The 23,811-nt window shown below is 36.5% G+C and overlaps 1 protein-coding gene across 4 annotated transcripts in view; it reads right to left on the bottom strand.

The window, feature by feature from the left end:
- Nucleotides 1-23,811, bottom strand: part of LOC136678201 (PHD finger protein 21A-like) — a 55,840-nt gene that overhangs the window by 8,950 nt on the left and 23,079 nt on the right. For 2 of the 4 annotated variants that reach the window (XM_066656149.1, XM_066656150.1), the window contains 8 exons: nucleotides 14,506-14,673; nucleotides 12,819-13,070; nucleotides 12,345-12,428; nucleotides 7,682-8,161; nucleotides 5,919-6,098; nucleotides 3,827-3,878; nucleotides 2,648-2,727; nucleotides 2,502-2,559 (listed from right to left, as the gene is read on the bottom strand). In XM_066656149.1, coding sequence (XP_066512246.1) covers nucleotides 2,502-2,559; nucleotides 2,648-2,727; nucleotides 3,827-3,878; nucleotides 5,919-6,098; nucleotides 7,682-8,161; nucleotides 12,345-12,428; nucleotides 12,819-13,070; nucleotides 14,506-14,673 — 1,354 coding nt within the window. Of the gene's footprint in view, nucleotides 1-2,501; nucleotides 2,560-2,647; nucleotides 2,728-3,826; nucleotides 3,879-5,918; nucleotides 6,099-7,681; nucleotides 8,162-12,344; nucleotides 12,429-12,818; nucleotides 13,071-14,505; nucleotides 14,674-14,701; nucleotides 14,792-23,811 lie in introns of those variants that run through there. The other 2 variants (XM_066656152.1, XM_066656151.1) reach the window with 2 other exon arrangements.

Genomic DNA, 23,811 nt, shown 5'->3' with positions numbered 1-23,811 from the left:
GCAACAGCATATTTTGCAAAGTCTGCATCTGGTTTGAATGCTCTTTTATACTTTTATATATTCAAATTCAAATCTATCAAAACACAGTGAGAAGAATTTTCTATAAATATTTCATTATTATTTTCTTGCAGAAATGAAATTCAAATTTTTTTTTATATTCACCAAATTTACATATGATTTCTTTGCACATTTGTTACTTAAATAAATTTTCAAGATTATTAACAAATCACAGTTTTTATTGCCTTTTACAAAATGCCAACTTTTCCGGAAATTGGATTCATACATAACATCTATTGTAATATGTTTCTAGGCATGAATGCAACATGTGCCCATGAATAATTATAGTAGTAATGAACTCATGCTTAATTATGTCTTTTAGCTCCATAAAACTCAAGCCAGGTCACACAAAATGTATTAATTTTAATGAAGCTTCTCCAAATAAATGTCACTTTAGGACTTCAGGAAGTCACTGACTGCAAAAACAGTAACATTGAAAATACTCAACAAAATTGACCAGGATTCAGTCAGAGGAAGCAGAATCAATACCAGGTCTCTTTAATTAAAGGTTCAACTGTAAAAATGGCAACATACAATGTAAAATATACACAGATCAACTCTAATATTATTACCATCTCCTTATATCTGCACTCACTGTCCATTCTCAGAGTTCCACTCACGATACAGGAGCAAATTAACAGCTGTTGTATAATTACAGACTATAGTCAATTTGTTGCTCTGTATATTTTATCCCCTCACTTTCACCAACCAGAGAGCAGGTATGATTTGGATGGTGGATCATTCATCATTCTCAGTGCTGCTGTGACAACAAGGCGGTTGTGTGTTATGATGGTTACGAGTGGTTACTGCAGTGCTGCTGTGGGGATTCTGACCATTAAAGAACAGGGTGAAAGTGGAAAATAAAAGTATAAAGAGCAACACATGAACTTCAGTCTGGAGTGTTATAAAATTACAAAATTCTGCTTTATGATAAGCGAATCAGTGGACAACGGACAATGAGTGTAAAAACAAGGAGGTCATAATGTTATAGTTGATTGGTGCATAAAGCCCTGTTATAAGCTTCAAATGTCTATGCTTAATCTAGAACAGCCAACAGATGTTCATGTTAAATTACATTAGCACAGTCCTTACATAATATTAAAAACCCTATAAAGACGCTCAGAATTTAGGATGATTCCAGATTCTATTTTGTCCTTTTTTTCTTGAAAGCTCTATCAGTCATGTCAGAAATGCCAGTCATTGTAGGCTAGAAAGCACGAGATTTATGTGGCAGTCAAACACAGCATTATGTCCTTATAAGTGAGCAACATAACATTTCGCTACTAAATGTACCCTCAGTCAGATTCCACCACTCAAGAGAGTCATTACCTCTCTGACTCCACATTTAACACACTGGAGCCATTCTGCTCAGTATCTCCTGCAGTACAGAGGAATTAAACAGCAAAGAGCCTGTAAGCCTATTACATAATGCAATTACCCAGACTTTGTGTGTGTTTGTGAAGACAGTGAGAGAACAGAATGCAGTAATGCAAGGCATCAATGCAGCAATAATACATTCAGAGTTAAGCAAGAAATGTGTGGTCAGTTTAGAGTACAGGCAACAGCTTATTACAGTGAAATCAAGTGTGTCTTGATGGATTGCAGGAATGATTACACAACAATAAATGGAATTTGCCAGTATCAGTGTTGTAATGTAGGCTCTGTGCAATTTTAGGGTTGGCAAAAAAGTTTAAAATAATTAGTCATAACTCACACGTCATGATAAATTAAACTTTAGCAAATACAGTTACAGTATTAATTAAAGTTATCTGATGCAACTTTTTTAGTGTCAAATATTTGTTTTGTTGTCAAATGTAAAATAAATAAATATATAAATAAATAATAATGAATAAATAAAACATCTGTTCAATGTGCATAACTGCCCACAACTGGCTACATAATAGGTGTCATAAAATAAATAACAATTCATAAACAGAAAAAAAGCTTTTTCATTGTCTCCTTTTCTGTACTGGTTACGTTATGAAGAAAATCCATTTCCATATTCAGGTTGTAAATGACCACTGGCAATAAACCAACATGATGGAAGAGACAAAACATAGTATCAGAAAGTGGAGAAGAGAAGAAATTCTGTTTTGGTTAGATATGAGGCTGGGACACTGCCTGATGAATAACTGAGGGTATTATTCAGCATATTCTGCCAAATGTGTCACAAGTATTGTTTTAATAATTATTTAAAAGCTGTATTGGAAGCACAAAGATAAAATCACAGATTTTTTATAATTTTAACATACAGCGCACAATAAGATGGACTTCAGTCTGACTTACTACGCATGGTTCATACCAGGAGAATGTTTTAACAATGTCAAAATACTAGTATCAGCATGTTAGCTTTGACAGTCCAGAACTATATAATAAAATACTGCATATATTAATACCAATATAGAAAAAATTTGAAAACTGTAAAAGCAGACATTGTAAATTACCTCTCTTCCTGCAGCCTTGGTTTGCAGAATTTAGGTAGGACAGTGTACTTTTCTTACGCTGAAAAACATAATAAAATCATTTAATAAATCACTTTAAATACAGTATACAATATAACACACAACAGGTTTATCTGTGTGTGCAATACCTCTGGCTCAAAAACCGCTCCACTGTAAACTGGGTTTGCTGTTGTTCGTCTTTTCCTCTCCTGACGTTTGCTCTGAATCTCTGCACACAACATTAAAGGAACATTATGTAGTATTTCTACCTTAAAATTGCAGCTTGTAACTAACTGTGATGCTCCACAGAACTGTAGAAGGGAGAATAGAGCTTCTGTGGCTGCTACACCAGGTCCTCTGCTGGTTTACTGGACTAAGCAACTTCTGAATCACGAGGCGGAGGACTCGCGTGACAATGTGTAACACTAGCTCTGTATTCCTGGTAAGGACATTATAACAGAGAGAGCAAAGAGAGAGAGAGAGAGAGAGAGTGAGAGAGAGAGAGCAGCTGTACCAGAGTTAATACTGGAGTGAATTTGACTGAGTAAAGTGAAATGAAACAGACCTGAGGACAAAAGTTGGAGTAGTATTTGTTGCCCTTTTTTCATGTGTTGCGATGTTAGTTAGTGATATGTATATGAAAGTGTTATAATCAGTTATTCTGAGAGTTACTGTGAGCAGCGTTTGCGGCTGCTAATTTTGCTGGATTAGCTCACTTATTTCGTGTTAGACATTGATTCTGATAGTAAGTGCTTTTCTCCGGTTGCTGTCTGGATTAAATGACTAGAGCTACAAATTGCATTGGTGGAACCCAAGCTTTGTTGGAGACAGTGTTAAAATCAGGTTTTTGACAGTTATTGATGAACGAGGGTGAGTTGTAGTGCCTGCTTACTTTAGCTGGATTAGCTCACTTTTTACCATCAGACATTGGTTCTGGTAATAAGTGCTTTTCTGACAGTTGCTGTGTGTTTATACGGCTAGAGTACCACCAAAGTTACATTTTATGGTTGTAATAACAGGGTCCAGTGTATATTATAAGTGATATATGGGTTTTACAATGCAGTCAACATAACTTTATTCGATTACGCACATTCACCAAGCTCAACATCAGATGAAGTCCCAAGAGTCATTTGCCACCGATGTAAATATCGTGTTTATGTGAGAGAGACACATGTCAGTACATGTGAAATAGAGCAGCTTGTGGTGCAAATCCTAAATTTGCTTGAGTATGTATGTGATGTGAATTGCTATGAGCATGAGGTTCTATGCACCTGAATATATGGAAAAAACAAACAAACAAAACCCATATATACATAATGAATACTCACCTTCCAGATAGTCATGAGTTACAAGACCAAGAGACACCATGAAGGCCAGTTTCTGTAAAAAAAAAAACAGAACATTTTACTGTAGGTCAGCTTTTGACACCTCAACTGCAGACATGAGAATTTGACAGACTTAACTGGAGCATACAGATCAGTAACACCAACCATTTACAAAACAAATAAAAAAAAAACCTCATCAATAATTCAACAAAATTTCACTGTCCAAAAACAAGAGCCATCCAGAACGCTAACACAAAGAGTCCTCAGAGTTTTTTCCCATCCTTCAATCAAACAGTTTCATGCTATGAGTTCACCTTGCTCCAAAACAAAATATGGAGTAACCAATAGATAGGGTTGTTCTTAAAGCTGCTCTTTTTTTGGTCTATATCTTTCTTTCCTTTACATTCTGTATTGGGTGACAAAGGGTGCCTTTTCAGTTCTATCTGCCAGTCCTGCTTCCTTTTAACAAAACTTAAAACAGCCACTGCTCAGAAGTCCCCTAAGCTCTCGAAATTCTATCCAAAATTATAGCAGTAAATTCTCTTCTTATAATACAAGAATATGTGAAATGAATGCTTCAAGCTTCCTCTACAAAAATTACAAAGTATTTTTTTCATCAAACACCCTTGTTAAATCATTACTGTGGCTAACTAATCAAAAACACACACAACTACAGGTAAAATAATTATTGAACAATATACTGAATTCCAAAAATGTTATAGAATTCAGTATTCATAATACTCATACTATAAGCAAAGAAAAACAACCTACAATAACAGCACCTATGATGGCACATATTTGTGTAATCAAGTATTTCAGAGTGAAACTTTGCTAGCTGCGACGCTAAATCAGAAGAACTGAGCTAATCCGTCAGTGACAGATTTCATTATGTTCCACCAAAACATGAGCTTTTTTGGTGAAGATTCAGAGTTTAATAAACAATAACTGTTAAGTTACAGTTTTTAAATTATAACTCACTGTGCAGATAGCCCACTGTTAATGGTACTGTTCATTGTCTTGTAGTTTATATAAAAACAACTATACTGTAATTCTATGCAAAATGTCATCAAAAATATACCAGATGAGCCAACAGATGTGTACTCTATAATTTCAGTTTGTATTTTTCCTCACTCAGTATGCTAGATATCCACTGGTGTACAACCTAGCTGCAAACCTAGAGTTGTTCAATAAATACGAAAAAAAGTTCACATTACAGATCCACCACAAAAAAAAGAAAAAGTTCTAAAAATTCTTGAATTTCCAAGTGCCAGACACTAATCTGACTCAGTGCAAATCAAATGATTGTGTACTCTTTGTCATTTTTGTTTGCTACATGCATCTGTTCTGAATATGTACAAACATTCTTCGTCATCGTTTGTAAATAACAAAAGATATAGTATAGCAATGATTTACACTATATTAGATATTATTAATAATAGATACATTATTTGAAGTATACAGGAACAAGTGTGTCGGTTATATGCAAACACTATGCCATGTTTATAATGGACTTGACTGTCTGCAGATGTTAGTATCTGCAGGAGGTCCTGGAACCAATCCTCAGTTGTAGCCCTGAGGGCCAATTGTACAGCTGTGAAAGTTTCTATGAAAGTTAAATATAGTGTCCAACAAGAACCTTAGTTCTGTATCTCTAATGTTTATGCTACAAAGTTTAAGGTTAATATAAATAATTCAGAACCACCGCACAATTTGCTGCGGTAATTATAAAATGTATTAAATAAAATATATAATAAAACTAATTTTGGGATGCATTTGTTTTTGACAGTGACCAGTGACAAAATAAAATGTATATATAGAGAAAATAAACTAAATATTTAACAAGAAGCATAAACAATTTCTTAAAAAAATAATAATAATAATAATTAAAGAAATAATACAGAAACCAAACAACACATTTTCAGGAACTGGGCTCATAATCCAAATAACTCCTTTCTGTATTGTACAAAATATTTAAATCACATTTTGCAAAATATGCTATTTATAATACAAAACTAACAGAGCAACAACCTTCTACAACTAATTATTAGTAGTACTACTATAGAATGTATACAGGAAAGAAAATTTTACCACTTACTATTGGGTTTTCTTGGCGTTTAGGTGTAGGGGTCTGCGAAACTGGAGTGTTATTTGTGTTTGTTAGAGTATGGGGAATTGACACCGTGGAGGAGGGGACAGGTGACTGCAGTGTAGCTGGGCGAGGTGTTGGACTGGAAGATGATGTCTTTGGCTCTACCTTGTCCACTGCTACAGGTATCTGAAACAAAAAACCGTTTAATCTCATTACAAAATCCTTCCTTTAATAAAACAGAACTCATTTTGATAAAATTTATTTTAAAACAAACTGAGCTAAAACCAATGGACCGCTAAACAGCATGTACCACTAGTCATTAGGACTGTTACTGAAGATACTCAGATGAGGTAGGACAATTCTAAAATCAGCACAATTTTAAAATCGGTATTTCTGACTGGGTTTTCTTGTTTCAGTTTGTGGGGTAGAAACTCCAGCTATCCACATTAAATGCACAAATGTACTGAAAAGGTCTTTTTAAATATTATAAATTTAAAAATAGTGTAGTTTTTCTGCCTCCAAATTTCCCAGATTTGTTCCCTGACTGTCTAAGTAACTTCATAAATATACTTCAACTTCAACTGCAGTTCCACTGCTAATTACATCACATCTTAAGGCAAAGAAATAAAGAAATAAGCAAACTGTATAAAAATGTGTTAACACCAGCCAGTCCTTATGCTACAAAACTAGACAGGTCCATCAATAGCTGCTCTCCAGTGCATTGCAGACTGGGAATATATTTAATTAACAGCTTAAATTATATCTTACTATGTGCTATGAGTATCTGGATCAATCATAGTATTCAGCCCATTTTAAGTGTCTCACACTTTGTGTTGAAGATTTGATTTTGAATGGATATAATTGATATATTTACACTCCAACGTCCAATAATGAAAAAATAAAACAGATGAGCTGTTATATGTTATTATCTAAATCAGATCAAAGCTATAAAACAATGTGAATGGTTGAATAACCAAATTTCATATTAAGGTTGTGACATATCTTATCATTCGTGACAATATCATAATTTTTAAAATTATATTAAAAAAATCAATATGACTTGTTTATGTAATGACTCATGAATAATGTAATGAATAGCATATCAACTATTCTGTGTTTGTTTTGTTATTTATTGTAAAGTTTTAAAGTTACTTTTTGTATAATTGCTTACATTTGCTGTTTATATGCAGACAGAATTTTCTGCACTTTGGTTGTGTGATAGATTTATATGCTACAGTGTTGTTTTATACAAAATCAGAATCTTGGTAAGTTACAATGTAACTTACAAGTTTTAAATGTTTGTTACAAGTTTTAAATGTTTGTTAATTTTGTTGTTAAATAAAACTTTTTAATAAATGTAATCATGTAATACTATTGATATATATTAAATATATTTAATTTACTATCATCAATATTAGTACAACATAGATTTTGTTTCAATAGTGTGTTCTTGAAATTATAAAAAGTATTTTTCTGTGATTTTTCATATCGCCAAGAATATTGTTATCACCAAAATACCCTGAAATATCGTGATGTATTTTTAGGGCCATACCACCCACCCCTATTTCATATCCAGGTTCTCACATGGTGCCTCACACTCTTTTTCTTACTTTTACTCTAAACTTAATGAGGCAGTTCCGGTCTGGTAAGATTTGGACAGAAATTTCTCTGGTGGCATTTCTCAGATACGTTCAGGTTTGACTAAAATGTATCTTGTACACCTTCCATTAAAAAAACCCAAAAAACATTATTTTCTTGTATGCACTTACCAGGACATCTGGGCAAGTGTTAAGGCTCCGAGCGGCAGGATGTATATCTGTGCTGGAAGAGTTATTGTTGGGTTGGTCAGATGCTGCAGCTTGGGGCTGGCTGAACTTGGGGGAGATGAGGATACTGGGCAGCTGTGTACTATTGTGCAGTGTGCTGCTAGTGTTGAACTGGCTTATATTGGTGTTGAGTGTCATGGTGATGCTGGGACAGGACTGGATGATGTTAGGGCCAGGTTGTGTATTATTAGGGCATGGCTGGGTTACACCATGGATAGGCTGGGTGTTGTTGGAGCCGGGCTGAGTAATCGCAGGACTAGGCTGAGGGCTGAAGATATGAAGCTGATGGACTGGTCCAGAGGAGGGCAGCAAAGCAGAACTCAGTTTAGCTGTCAGGAGAACAGGCTGCTGTATAGATTGAGGGGAGGCCAAGATTGGCTGCAAGGTCGCTGGAGTTACAGAAGCCGGAGGTTTGGGCATTACCTGCTCAGATAATTGAATTAAGAGAAACAGAGAAAAAGAGAGACAAAAAATGTCACAGACTGGCATATATGCCATTAGTCACCAAATAACAGAAAGTGGGATTTAAATCAGGCTTTAAATAGGGCTTGAGTTATTAAAACATTAAGCACATAAAATACAGGTTTGTGCATGCAAGAACCATCAGTGTTGACAGGTTTTGGTTGATATCTGAGGTTGAGAGTACTTCAATGCTGCATAATACAACTTCTTTTAATATATGCAGTATGTAGCACCTTTCTTACAAAAATAAGATAATACACCACATTCTTTACCAGTCCGTTTGAGCAAACTTGTTGAAAACAACTTTCAGCCTTGGTTTAGGTTCTAGAAAAAATTCTCTTGCTTGGGGTGAATTTCCTTTTAAACTATTTTAAACTCTATGGCTTGCCCAAATCATTAGTATGTTAGTGTTAGGAAACTCAACCACACTAGAAGGTGAAACGCTGATCATAATGACCCATGTATGTCTCTTGTGAATGTATTTCAGGCAGCTTGTCAAGTTGCATATGGGGGATGTACAATGTAGGTGCCCCAGAAGATGTCTCTCTGATGTTGGAATCAGTGTGTATCATTTGTGTGTCTCTGTGTCACAACTCACTTGCATAAAGTAGAGAAAACGTCATTTGTATCTAGTCAATCTGTCGCAGTCAAATTGAGGCTACAGATTGCCTACTCTCATAGAAAATGACTGGTTGCATGTTGATTTGTCACTTTCTAGTGTGAACAGCTCCTGGCTGTCATGAATTTAACACTTATACACTTCTGATAAATAGTTGAAAAACATATGTGCTCAAACTTTTGACTGGTAGCATAGTCTCTTTTAGCCTTTACATGAAACACTCTCTACCACAGTTAGCTTGAAACAACAACAACAAAAATGTGATGATCCAAAAATGTGAGACTCCATGTGACCAGCTTGGTCAGAGAGCCAGTATCTGGTACACCAAGTGTCACAGGGCCAGGATCACTTATGGCCAGAGGACAAAATTTCCCACAAGCCTCTATGGGTAAGCAGCCAAACTATGTGATTAGTCTGGATGACAGGCCCCTAATGAGACATGTCGCAATCCAGTTGAAAACACCATCTTTGTCTACTCATTACTAACACTATTCATGCAATGTGTTCAAATTCTCATTAACGTAAAATAAATATTTTTTAAGAACATTTGTTTGTATGATTTAGTTTCGAATGTTTATGATGAGCCTCTGGTAATTCATGATGTGCTGCCACACAATAAAGCTGGAGCTCCCAGTCACAGGAATAATACTCAGCATATCGATGAGTAAAGGTTTTAAACCAGAAGTATGGACTGGGCAAAGTCCAGAATTTGACATGGGACAAGAACAGACCCCTAGAAATTTCAGTTAAAGCAAAGACCAAGTGAAACTTCAGTACTGTTTTTTGATGGAAAAATAAACCTAATGTTTTGTGAAATCATGAAAATAATTTAAATTCACTTTGAGATACTTCTACTAATGTACTGAATACTGTGGGAAACAGCTATTTACACACACACACACACACACAAACCATAATATAATGACCACCTTCTTGTCTCTAAATTCAGTGTCCATTCTCTGAGTTCCACTGACCATTCTGGAGGCCTTTGAAGTTTTATAATTTCAGACTATAGTCCATTTGTTGCTCTGTATATTTTATTTCCCTCCTTTCACCCTGTTCTTCAATGGTCACTCTCACAAGACCACCACAGTGCAAGCATGATTTGGGGGGTGGACCATTCTCTGCACTGCAGTGATTGTGTGTTAGTGTGTTTTGTGGTCCTCTGGGGGTCCTGATCATTAAAGAACAGGGTGAAATTATACAGAGCAACAAATGGACTACAGTAATTGTATGGTCAGTGGAACTCAGAGTACTAGTGGGTGTAGAAACAAAAGATAGTCGCAATGTTATGGTTGATATATATATATACAAACACACACACACACACACATACACACACACACACACACACACACTATATTGCCAAAAGTATTCACTTTGTATTTGCCTTTGCATGCATATGAACTTCAGTGACATCCCGTTCTTAATCCATAGGGTTTAAGATGATATTGGGCCACTTGATGACCACTGACAGTAGCAAGGACATTTCAAGAATGGACTTGCACAGGTGGCGTCCAATCGCAGTACCATACTAGAATTCACTGAGCCCATTCTGTCACTGCTTAGCTGCTGGTTTTATACACCTGTTGCCATGGAAGTGATTGAAACCCCTGAATTAATTTTTTTGGATGGGTGGGTGAATACTTTTGGCAATATAGTGTATATATCCCTATATATAATGCAAACTTAGTTTGAGTCCTAATAACATTCAGCATTGTATAGTAAAGAAACAGTTTGTTAAAGCTTTATCAAATTTGAAGACTCAGTAAAGAACAGAACCTGGTTACCCTGAAAACCACTGAAAGGATGGCCTTTTAATGCATAAGAATATTCTTGAAACAAAATTCAAAACATGGTTGGGTACACAAAGCCAGTAATGAATCACTCATGCAATTCAAACCAGCCTCTTGCTACATCACATGATTATCACCCCACTCTCAGACCTGTATGAGAAAGATCCTACTAGGGGTCAGGTTTGAATTTTGTGTTTGGGTTGAGGTCAGGAGGTAGGCAATGCAAAAGGTTAGAGGTTAGGTTTATAGGTTAGCACTGAAGAAGGTAACAGATGCTGCCAAGAATACAGACACCCAAATTAGGTACAGTTAATGACCCACAGCAAAGCTACTGCACTACGGACCTTTCTCACAGAAACAGCATTATTGCCAATTAAAAAAAAAAAAAAAAAGAACTCACTGGTTTCCATTTAATATATTACTAATACACTTCAATCCCCCCACTATTCATTTCAAAAGACTAAATATCACTATTGAGTGTGTTCTAAAGTGAACTATTTAGATTAGATCAGAGGTTGCCAACCACCAGGACGGGACCGGTACCAAAATTAGCTGAATTCAATTTTTGAAAATGTTACCATTACTTTATTTTTCAATTTAAACAAATAAATTCACTTAATTATTATTGCAATTGTGCCCTGTCTTTCTGGATTAAAGTGAAGACACAATCCACAACTTTCTCATGAAAGTCCATGTTGCATCTTAAGTGCACATGTCTGTGTGATCCCGTGTTTTCTTGTCATTTTAATTTAAAATGTGAGAGCACTATTAATGAAGCGCTTTAAGTTTCATTGCTCTCCTTAACAAATAAATAAATGAATAAATAAATAAATAAATAAATAGGGGGCGGCACGGTGGTGCAGCAGGTAGGTGTCGCAGTCACACAGCTCCAGGGGCCTGGAGGTTGTGGGTTCGATTCCCGCTCCGGGTGACAGTCTGTGAGGAGTTGGTGTGTTCTCCCCGTGTCTGCGTGGGTTTCCTCCGGGTGCCACAGTCCAAAAACACACGTTGGTAGGTGGATTGGCAACTCAAAAGTGTGTGTGTGTGTGTGTGTGTGTCTGTGTTGCCCTGTGAAGGACTGGCGCCCCCTCCAGGGTGTGTTCCTTGCGCCCAATGATTCCAGGTAGGCTCTGGACCCACCGCGACCCTGAATTGGATAAGGGTTACAGATAATGAATGAATGAATGAATGAATGAATAAATAGACAACTCACTCAGATTTGTGCTGCGTGTGCTTAAACTCTCACTGCTTGCACTATTCTATTCAGTGGTCTTGCAAAACCTTTTTTGTCCTCACACTCAGATTTTCAAAGCTGTTTAAATGTTATTTGTAGTCTATAAAACCTGAGGTTATTCAATTTTTTGATGTTGAATCAAGCTGGAATACATATGTAACACCAACAGCCCCTTCAATCTTTAAAAACTCCTTGTGGGTTTTGTCCTGTCAGCAGTCAGGTTGAGAACCCCTGATTGAAAGAGTGCAAAATTAAACAATCCAAGAAAGGTTTTACCTAATAATCTTAAGACTGAACTGAGGTCAGCAGAGATGCTGCTTCAGGTAGTGAGTTTTCTTTGCAAACATGAAACGGGTCCATGCAGGAACAGCAAAGCTTTGGTCCAGCAGTTCTGAGCAAAAAAAAGCCACACACATACACAGTCACAGCAGCGACAGACTCTCTACACGCCAGTCAGGGAGGGGCAGGGGCTGAGAGGTTTCCATGGGAACAAACCTGTGGTAGAGAGGCTGGTCTAGCTGTCTGTCTGGTGGGCGGGACAAACTGTGGAACTTTGATTGGCTGAGTGGTGGCCTGAACCTGTGACAAGACTGCCCATTTACTCCAAGTGATAGAGAGAGAGACATACTGAGACAACAATAAACACCACTACTACTTTCTGTTTGAAGATGTACCAGGTGATAGGAGTTTTTAAACAGAATCTTTTGAGAGACTGGATCATACATGGATTTATAAGAATCTATAGTCACCTGTATATTGAAATTCTATTCAAATTTTAGTAACACCTTCCAATATCAGTGAGGTCAAAATGAAACTGCAGTGTTTTAACTTGTTTTTTGTAGTATACACCTAAGTACTGAAGAGCAACAGTACAGAAGTAAAAATATTGAAATTATACACATCACATAATAACATTTGTATCAAAGAAATTGTATCATTGCTGCTTAACAAAAGATACATTTTACTTACAACAATGGTGTTTTTCGGAACTATCCGCACAGGTTCTGTTCCCTGATTGGTTGACTTGCTGGATGATTGGAGGCTGACAGGAGAACTCTGAGGGTCCGAATTTGGAAGGCTGGGAAGGGGTGTGTTTGTGAGGGTGGTAACCATGGCAATGGTTGGTGTTGGCATCATGGCAATAGGTGTGGTGGGCGTGGCAGCTCTCAGCACCAGAGGTAGTGTCTTAGTGGCAATGACTGGAGTCACGCTCACTGAATTCTACACACAAACAGAGACGGACAGTGAGAGGGAGAGAGGGTGAGAACATTATAACACAGACAAACTACAAACATGGCCTTTATTAAAACAATGTGGATATTCACAGATATTCCTTGTTGGAGCCAAACTGCTAGAAAACTGAGTTGTCCTTTGAAACTATCTGTGAAATTAGCAATTGCTCTGTAATGCATTATTATAATATTTAAAATCTTGAAAACAACCCCTACCGATGCCTGCTCAGAACTGCAAAATCATCAAATCACAGAATGATTGACAGTGGAGTCATAAATGCAACTCAAACAAAACAAGGTCAGTAGCGGTGTTGAACCATGCTACCAATGACAACCTAGATGGGGAGAGAAAACAAAAACAAAAACAAACAAACAAACAAACAAAATCCCCTGAAGCTAATCTGGGTTTGAGCACCCCTGCTGCTTTTGAGAGGAAAGAGTCAGCTACAACACTGTAGCATGTACCCCTTTGACATTGTGTGTACCCTGTAAACCCAGTATTCCAAATGCTGGGCAGAAAGAGGTGCATGCCACTTTTGGGAGCAAGAATGTCAGCAAGGTGCTGCCTTTTTTGATGCTGTCTTTAATGCTTGAATTTTATCAGTGAGATAAAATATATAAACAGAATCATTCCCCTGTTAATAAATAACTAAATAAATAATAGAGTCTGAATAAGCTATAGCTATAGTGAATGAGCTGGAAGGCTTAAGTGTGAATAAGTGAAGTAAATATAATAACTAGTATAAAAGTAAACATATTTCTAACCTACTTGTTCCTGACTGATCAGTCCTACCCAGCTCCAATCCAACGTAAGAAATAAAACATAAGAAAACATGCAGTTACTGATTAGAAGAAAAGTATGGAAATTAGTGGACAGTGGTTTTAACCCTCGAAATCATACAGGAGTTCCACAGTAGGCCGATTTAAGGAGTACATACAGCAGGCACGTGGGTCAGTTATAATTGATCATTGAGTAGGCAACTTTTAGGCAAGTAGGAATAATTTATTACCTGATATTCACTTTTCTAAATGTCCTAATTCCAGTTCACACACAGCATGTCACAACACAAATATTTAACATGAATTACTGAACAGGATATATTGTTTGCACAATTATTATACACATTTTTTTTTCTAGTCTATAGTTGTTATTAACAATCTTTTGTTTGGAGCAAAAAATCTGCCATCAAATCTGATTTCAGTCATGCATCCATAATTGGTTTATACTACAAAAATGAGCTGTGCTCTAGCTAAATACAAACACGATTTAATGAAAGACACAAAACCGTAGGTTTCACAGCTAAATGTCATTGTACCTTTAAGAACCAATATGAACACCTCAATAATAGTTTACATGAATGCAAACTTTACTAATTAAGAACTTCAAAAAGACATGTAATAGTAAATACATTAAGCCACTGCACCTGTGGAGCACTGAGGTGAGGTGGAGGAAGGCTCTGGCTTTGACTGGAGACCAAGGTGGTAGTCTTCCCCTCAGTCTGCAGGGGGAGCTGTGTCTGCGTCTGGAGCCTGATCTCCGCTGACTCCTGCTTCACCAGCAAATCTCTCCTCAGTTGCTCTACCACCTTTTTCTAAGGAGAGAATGCAGCCTCAGCAAACCCATGAATACACAATAAGCACAGTTCTAAAGAGGTCATGGTGATGTACTGCCCCCACAGGATTGGAGAGGCTCCACACTAACATGGCAGCTGTGCTCCACACACACACACACACACACACACACACACACACACAAATACTACCCTGTAAAATATGTCAGCACTGTGATTGCTGATGTAAAACAAAGGATTGGTTTATGATCAATAAAGCCAATGCTGATCAGTTTAAAAAAGTCTTGAATAGCTCTGATATTGTGATCAGTGATGTGACATCACTACCTTACATGGTGCAACAGGAAAGCCTTAATGAAAAGGTTTCACCATTTAAGCTAGAAAAAACAAGAAATATTAGAAAACTAAGAAGGCAATGATGATGTGAATTTTGCAATATTTCTGCTTTACATTCTATATCTATTTTTAGTCTAACAATAATACATTTCTTAACTCTAAGTTACAAGGGAACTTCAATAAAAAAAAGAACGTATATAACATGATGCATATATACAAAGTAATTGCTATGGAAAAAAATCTTTTTTTTTTTTACTTTTTCAAGGAATAAAGGTTTTACACGACTCCTCTGTGATTAAACTCAGACATTATCCGTTTTTATCGCATTGTCACATGATCACAAATGAAAAGAGAGCCTGTGTGATCTATTTTTTTCTCTCTCATTTTATCGCTGGATCAGGATGGCATAGAAGAGGTATTTTCTCTTATTTTTTTTTAATCCTGATATTGCTCGGCCAGGTGATGTTTGGTACCCTGGTAGTAAGTAACTCTTACATTTTCCTATTGCTCTGAAAAGGTTTTTTGGCAGTATCTTTGGAAATATGCACTCAGAGGCTAAATACTGTGTGCAGGAGTGCTCATATTACTATTTTATCCAAAGTGAGCTGAGATCTGCCTGTTAAAACGAAGAAATCCACATCCAGACAGGATTAAAAATTTAGACGACCACTGAGTTCAGTGAAAAACAGCAAGTAGTTTAGTCAGTAATTTTCTCAGAGGACGTCAGGGTAATACACAATCATGGTCAATACGGACTGAAATAAATTTACAGAAGACTGAATCACCCCAGGGCCCCATGGAAGTTTAATTCCATCAAATATTTATAAGCTTTATATACAAAAAATAAGTAGCTAAAATGAAAAATATAACAATAAAAGAAACCTATAGGCTATACTGTTTATACTGTGTTAATACTGTCACAGGTTTCCTCAAGTTAGAAAACATTTGTACCCTTATCTATTTTACATAATCTATACAGGCTCTTTTTGATTCAGTTTTTTTTTATTATTATTTATTTATTTATTTTTTGTAAATGAAAATCACCTTGTTTGATGCAGGTTTATCAGACTGCAATATATCCACATGAGGGCAGCATTTGCAATCAAAAAGCCTTTGGTGTTTAACAAGAGCAGTGCTTCACATCTGAAAAAACCTAATTCTCATCAAACCTATGCAATTTATAGTTCCAGTAACACTGTTCTAATGTGGTTTAAAGACTAAAATGAAATGCTCATGGAGCAGGGTTACAGCTCCGCGCTGAAACCCACTGAGATTTAAGTACGTGGACATTCCTGGCCACTTTTACATTCTTAAAAAAAAAAAACAAATTTACCTATTAATGTGGAACATCACCAGACAGTAAGACAGGACATTGTACTGTGGGACCACAAAAAAATACTGGGCTGATCCTATCTTACCTCCCTGTTCTCCTGTGACTTTGAGTAGCACTGAACTTAGATTGAATTAAATTGTAGATCTATTTTTTTTATTTATAGTACTATTTTAATAACAGTCATTTTTGTTTTATTATTTTATTGTCTTTTATTTTAAGCTGTTTTAAATTTTACTGAATAGCTTTTTAATCATTTTTATTTAATTACATATTCTGTTTTAATTCCATTGTAATACTTTAATTGTTTTTATTTTCTTTTACTTTTTAAAATTCTACTGTAATTCTTCTTTATTGCTCTGTAAAGCACTTCGAATTGCCATTGTGTACGAAAAGTGCTCTATAAATAAACTTGCCTTGATTTACTGTGAGGCAATCAAAAATGTTTTTTTCTTAATGCAAGATATACATACTGCCATCATTTCCAAACGGAGGTAACTTTTTCTAGTACAGGAATATATATTTCACTGTCATAACACTCAACAATACTCATGAGACAGGAGAGAATAATGTCCACACATAATCCACGTGCCCAGTGCAAATATTAACAGAGGATTTAACACAACTAACATAACTGGCTAAAACTTCAAATAGTTAACTAATAGATTGTAGCTTGTAAGTCATGTAGTAACCAAACTCAGAACCTAGCAAGAATTTAAGAGTTGATCCTAAATGTAGAGAATGTTTTTATTTTTGTTTAGTAGATCTATTTTCGAGAAATCCACTCGACCCGCTGCTGAACTCAGTCACTGAGACAACGTTGGTCCTGTAGGCATTAGTGTAGTCTACTGTATCAAATGAAATCTGATTGTGAATGTGTGTGCACAGTTATATGAGTGCTTTATTATGGAACATTGTAAAGAATTTTATTTTCTTTGTGGATAACTGTGTGGCATTCGAGTCTTGTTGCTGAACACCTCCTCACACAAACCCACCCACACACTCCATAATACACAAAATGAAATGAGATTTTAATCTCTAATATAGGTCCATCTATTACACACAACTTTATCAGCAGAAAGCAGAATTCCTGCAGCGAATGTCTGCCATAATTAATCAGTCACATGCGCACACACACAAAAACCTAACTCTCCCAAGTGATATATAGCTGTGAGGATTCATTCCAGTGCTATACAACAGATGGTATAGAGGGCCCTGTTCCGGCTGAAGCACATAAGTGTGTTTTTGTGTACCTGAGAGAACCTAAGAGCAAGCAAGATCACATTATGTGTGGTTTATTCCTATAGGCTTCACTTTTTACACATAAAACTAAAAAGCTCTCACATTCATCACTTTACCTCACACTGACTCATTTTAAATACCACATACATGCAATTTATATAAGACAGAGCAGATAATATATCAACCTATTTCAAAAGCTAGATTTAAAAAAAACAATGTGAAAAATAATAAACATTAATAAATTCCTAATATTTCCACAGAAAAAAAAACACTTAAATATATAAATTCAAACCGGTCTATAACTTGAACAAAAGCTTTTACTTCACCATAGTGAGAATATTTTATTACACTCTTTAAGCACCTTCTATAATTTAGCACCTTCCCTGCCCTAGTGTAAGGCATCACATAAAACAATGTACTACAAGCTAAATTTCATTAGCACATTCAACACTAGTTCAACACTAGAGTCATCTTTATACATTTCCATCCATATGGACAATCTAAAATGTGACCCAGCAATGTTCCTAAACAGACCCAAAAATTATTTATATATCTATTTTTAAATGAACAATTTTAAGTAAAATAACTGAATGCTCAGTTAAAAAACAAATAAGTTCAATTACTTGAATTAACTAAAAGAATCATAGTTACCCAAAAAGTAATCAACCAAGCTCTTATCATTATCAACCAAGCATTATTTCAACCACATATTTCAATCAGGCTGCAACTGGAATTATGTAAATGCACTATGTGAAGCCAAGTCATTCTTATCACCCAGAGAGAACAGATAGGAACAAATCACAAAGCTTATTAGGAACAGAAAACAATACAGCTGGAGGTTCCATGATGTTGTGGGACTGCTGTGCTGCCTTTGGTACTGGAGACCTTTAGATTATTAAACGAATGTTGAAGTCAGAGGATTACCATGGCATGATGGAGCAAAATATGCTACCACACATCAGAAGACTGAGTCGAAAATCATTGGTCATTGATGATTCAAACCACACATCCAAAAGAGCACATGAATTATTTTAAGAAGAAAAAAAAATCATACTCTATTGAATAAGCCAGAACTGAATGTAGATTTCAATTTCAAAACCACTTTACTAAAGAACTGAAATCTGTGCTGTTTAAAAGAAAGTTTTCTTATAGGGAATTGTGTTAAAAATGGGTATTTTATGTCCTTTTTAAGCTTTAAATATAGATGTTTTGTTTTTTTTGGGGAGGGGGGGGGTATTTGAAGCATGAAAAGAAGAAAATGCTAACTTCACAGACAGAAATTGAGAGGCATTAACAAAAGTGGGAACAAAATTTCAATATTGTACTTTGCTTTTTTTCATACCGAATAATATATATGTCTTTAAAAACAATGCTAATTGGAATTTGAGTAAATAAAAGCATGGTCTCTGTCTTTTGCACTCTGCTGTTTTCGTGCAAAAAGAATTGTCCACGAAACACCATCACAGGGAGATTGTTGGATCGTGTTAATGCACATACAGTCCGCTGCAGTTCTTATAAGTTGTTTACGTACTGTTTACATATTAGACACCTGTCAAATGGACGGACTCCCGGGACACCGAAAATATATGTCAGGACACAAAAATGTATGACTACTGAATTAAAACCTAAAGAATTAGTTATTCCATGCATGAGATCTCTTCCTCACAAAAAAGCTAAACTGTGGTGTCACAAAGCCTGAGGAGCCCACAAGCTTAACAAGCTTTAAATATTTAAATATGTTCCCCGTGGATCTCCGCTATATCCGTGTAGCTTGGGCTCTCAGCTTTAACGACATGTCCATCATGTCTGTATACCAATCAGGGGCGATGCTCAACAAAAGAGCCGGGGAAGCAACCAAGCTTTGGAGCCTAACAGACGCGCACCACGAGAGACGACACAGACAGTTTTATATTTATATGACAATCGCAACAACAACAATCAAAACAGTAAATAAGCTTTCAAAGCGTAGACCCTTTTCACTGCCTGCCCTTTCCATTTAAACACAGGAGAGGGGTGAGGGAGCCAGCCTCAGTCTACAGCCAATCGGTGAAAGCTCCCTCCTCCCAGCATGTCTGGCTAAATATCAGAATAACTCAATGCGAGTCACCTGCTTGGTGAGGGTAAAAAGCCATTTGGAGAGGTGCATGAGATTAGATTAATCAAGGAAGGTAAAATGTTGCCATTAAGCTTAGATAACACATTTTTTTCTGCAGTAAAATGAATTATTCTCCTTAGGGGAGAGGTTGAGGTCTTTGGAATCTTCTTTAAAATCTTCAAATTAAATTTAAAAAGTGCCTAAAATGTTTTCAATATCTTTAAAAATTCTGAAGGATTTCTAGTAACATTACTTCATAAAATAGCCTCTAGTTTATTCACTGCCTCAATATTTGGGTAATTTCAGGCATAAAATGGAAACCAGCATGAAAAAGAATCATGATAAAATCGAGATTGTGACCCTGCAAAAAAAAAGAGAATTGTGATAATATATCTGTGCCATATAGCCCACCCCTGATGCTGATGCACATTTTTGAATGTTTATTAAGATAAACGCTTTAAGTTAATAGGTTTGCTCATGTGAAAGCTTTACATAAAGTAGCTTCAGACATGTGCGTATCTGGCTGCCTGGGATAGTCAATCACTTAATCAGCTGATGGTAGAAGACACTTTTTTACTCCTTTCTTTGTCCTTAGTTTCTGCTTTTTCATTTTCATCTGATCTCAAGACACTGCAGGAAGCAACTGCACGCACATGCAAACCAAGACACACAAGACACAGAAGCTGACACACACACACACACACACCCACACTATCCTAGGTGTGAGGATTTCTCTGGTTGATGTCAGTCTCTCTGTGTTGGTATTTAACCAGCTCTGAGCCTCCATTAAAATTCCACTCACATTGCCTGCTGCCTCATACACATACACCCCCCACCTCTCTCTCTCTCTCTCTCTCTCTCTCTACTAAGGTAAGGCATTCATAAGGAACAGTACAGAAGTGCTGATCTAGCTGCTAAAGCCTGATACAGAAAGAGCATTCTCATTCTTTTCAATTAACCTGCCCTTACACACACACACACACACACAGGTGTGTGTGTGTGCGCGCATTAACACAAAACTCCTGCAGTTTTAAGGATACACACATTTTGTTTGCTCTCATAGGACATTCAGTTAGACACACATACACATTCATTTTTTTCCTGCCCTGCAAGGAGGCATTATAAACAGGCCAGTGAGTTTCACAAAACCACACAAAGCTGGATCTCCAGGAGGCGAGAGGTGTGTGTGGTTATGGCTCGGCTTCCAAAGCCTGTACAAAGGGACCAGATGCTGCACACTGCTCAGCCCAATACCTAAACACAGCTAAAGTGCTCAACAGCTGGTGTCTCATTCTGCTGTCTCCAAACCAAACAGACCAAGATCCAGCCTATGAAGTCCCAGAAAGTGAGAGAAAGGTACAAGTGAGATTTAGTATATTTCCTTACACATGCAGTCAGCTTTGCCTAATACGCCATATTGTACATTTTCAAACTTTCCCTGCTTTTTTTTGTATATTTCTGCTTATAATCGGCACCCTGTAATACACGTGTCTCTCCAGGTTTTGGATTTTAATTTACTACATCATCTGAATACAGCAGCAGTCATTCACACTGTGTGAACATTTCATAATGAATGGACCAACAGAAATGCTTATAAAAATTACATGGAATCAAATATTTTTATATTGACTTTCATTGAAAATTAAGGAGGTTTATTCATTCCCTTTTGGACAGCGACAATATAGTAGGTAGTACGTGGACCGGTTTTGATGTTTTGCTGTTTTGAAAGCAAGAACTATGACAACAATAAACATCTGAGCAACTCTGACAAAAATTGTGATATTTGGGTCAGAGAATCTCTAAAACTACAGGTCTACTGGATTGTGCCAGGTATGCAGTGATTTTTACCTACCACAATTTGACCAAGGAAGGGCAACTGGTAACCAGTTGACATGGTAAACCCAAAGCTCCATAATGTGCAAGGGAAGCAAAGACCAGCCTGTCAGATCTAATCCCACAGAAGAGATACTGTAGCACATAAATAGTGACCCAGCAAGATGGTCAAGGACGTCATAGGCTCACTGAGTAACTGGTGTTGATCCAGCATCTTACTAAGGATCTATGCTAGTTTTTCTCCTTAATTGATGACCTGTGTATAAGTATTAAATGCCATCCAATATTTGCTACAAGTACTATTTAAGTTGCAAAATACTTAACTAAATACAACATCATAATCATACCCTATTTGCCAGAGCGCACACACACACACACACAAAAGTGTCTTCAACCCACATACAGATGCAATCCCAAAAAACAGCTTTACAGTGAAATAACAACCTCACATACACACTAAAGTGAAAAAAAGAAATGGGGGGGACGACGACAAAACTGCTGTTCTCTGACACAAACACACATTCTGACTGGTTGTAAGAAAGCAATTTACTCCACCTGTTGCTAAGAAACAGCGTTCTTCTCTCTCTCTCTCTCTCTGTCCCCCTGTCATGTTGAAATTAGCTTTGCTGGACTAGCTGATCAATACGAGTAGAGAAAGAAATGCAGAATATTGTGTGGTTAAATGTACTTGTCCACAGACTCTCTACTGTCTGTGATGTTAAACCGAGGGCAAAGTAAAAAGGAAATAAGAAATGTATTCATCTCTCCTGTTGTTCGGTTTTTAGGAAAAACAGATTTTCTTTCTGACTTTTGTGCACACTCCATTTTACTTTTATTGCACTGATTTTTTTGCATTCCACCAGCCTGATTTATAAACCCGATTTAAAATTAAATAAGGTATTGTATGGTAAGTGTGAATTATGGGTTTGTTAGAGGAGGTACTTTGAAATGGGTAAACTAATACAGTAATACTAATGTAGTATTCACACTTAATGTGATCATTATGAAACAGTAATTAATCATTTTTATCATGATGAGTATACTGACATGGTGGTGGTTTTAGTGTGTGTTGTGCTGGTACAAGTGTATCAGAAACAGAATTGCTAATGGAGTTTTTAATGCTCTCAGTGTCACTGCTGAATTGAGAATAGTCCTTTTTTTGCCATTAACAGACACTAGAGATTCTTAAACATATTAGACCAGTTTTGAGCATACAAACGGACTGGTGAGGAAACATCGTCAGAACTGCTTCTTAACAAGAACAACATACCAGGACCTTTAGTGGAATGGTACAATTGCCAATTTTAATCATACCCTACACATACAACCCAATAATAATCAAGACTATGTAAAACTGTAAAAATAATAATCCTGATAAATGTATACATCTACCAGGCAAAACACATTCCAAACATATTTCAAATCTTTAGTTCATTTTGTAAATTTCACAGTAAAGTTTTTACAATTAAAAACGACCACTAAATAGGCCTACTGAATAGTGCATATTAATGTTTGATTGAACCAAGTCTATATACATAAAAATGTTAAAAGTCCATAGAAAGATTAGCTAGAGGATGTTGTGGTCCAAAATTCAAGAGAGTGGAGAAAAGCATAAATTAAAGGAGGACAAAGCTGTAGGCCCAGCAGTGTCACAACCTCAATTACCTCTCACTCTTTGAACGAGAAGCTAGCAGTTTTTAGCACCAATAATTGTTGACGTTTTAAAGAGCTCTCAGCATGAGTGAACAGACAGGCAGAGGGAGAAGGAGAAAGAGAGAGAGAGAGCGAGAGTGAGAGCAAGGGAGAGAGATCTGAGAAGAATGAGAGCAATCAATAAGTGGCAGGTGGAGAGTCTTTTCTCGCGGAGATTTCACACTGTGTTACTATACAGCTTGTGAGACACGGAGTAAAGTGTCTACTCTTTCTTGCTTGCTTGACTAGCTTTCATTTCATTCTCTCCTGCTCAAATGGTCTGAGGTTTTTTAATCAGGAATTGCTAGAGCTAGCAGGCTTGCTTATGGTACTGTGAAAGAAGCATATCATATGTATCAACTTTCTCAGAATAGATATGAGTATGAGCGATTATCTTTTACATATATTGCCACTGAAGAACTGCTCATGCCATTAAGTCCTAGAATGGAACATGCATTTGCCAGAGGTCATTTGCAATGTGCGCATTTACAGGGATGAATCTGGAGATACACTGCTCTATCTGGCTGAAGCATGATTTTGAAACACACTATCCTTGTTTCTTGAAATTTGAGGACTGGGTTGTCCCTGAAAAATCTTGCACTGCCACAATATTCAGTCATTTTTATTAAGT

The sequence above is a fragment of the Hoplias malabaricus genome, chromosome Y (genome assembly GCF_029633855.1).
Source record: "Hoplias malabaricus isolate fHopMal1 chromosome Y, fHopMal1.hap1, whole genome shotgun sequence".
In the NCBI taxonomy this organism is placed as follows: domain Eukaryota; kingdom Metazoa; phylum Chordata; class Actinopteri; order Characiformes; family Erythrinidae; genus Hoplias; species Hoplias malabaricus.
The sequence above is the reverse complement of the archived record's forward strand: the minus strand, read 5'-3'. Positions and strand labels throughout refer to the sequence as shown.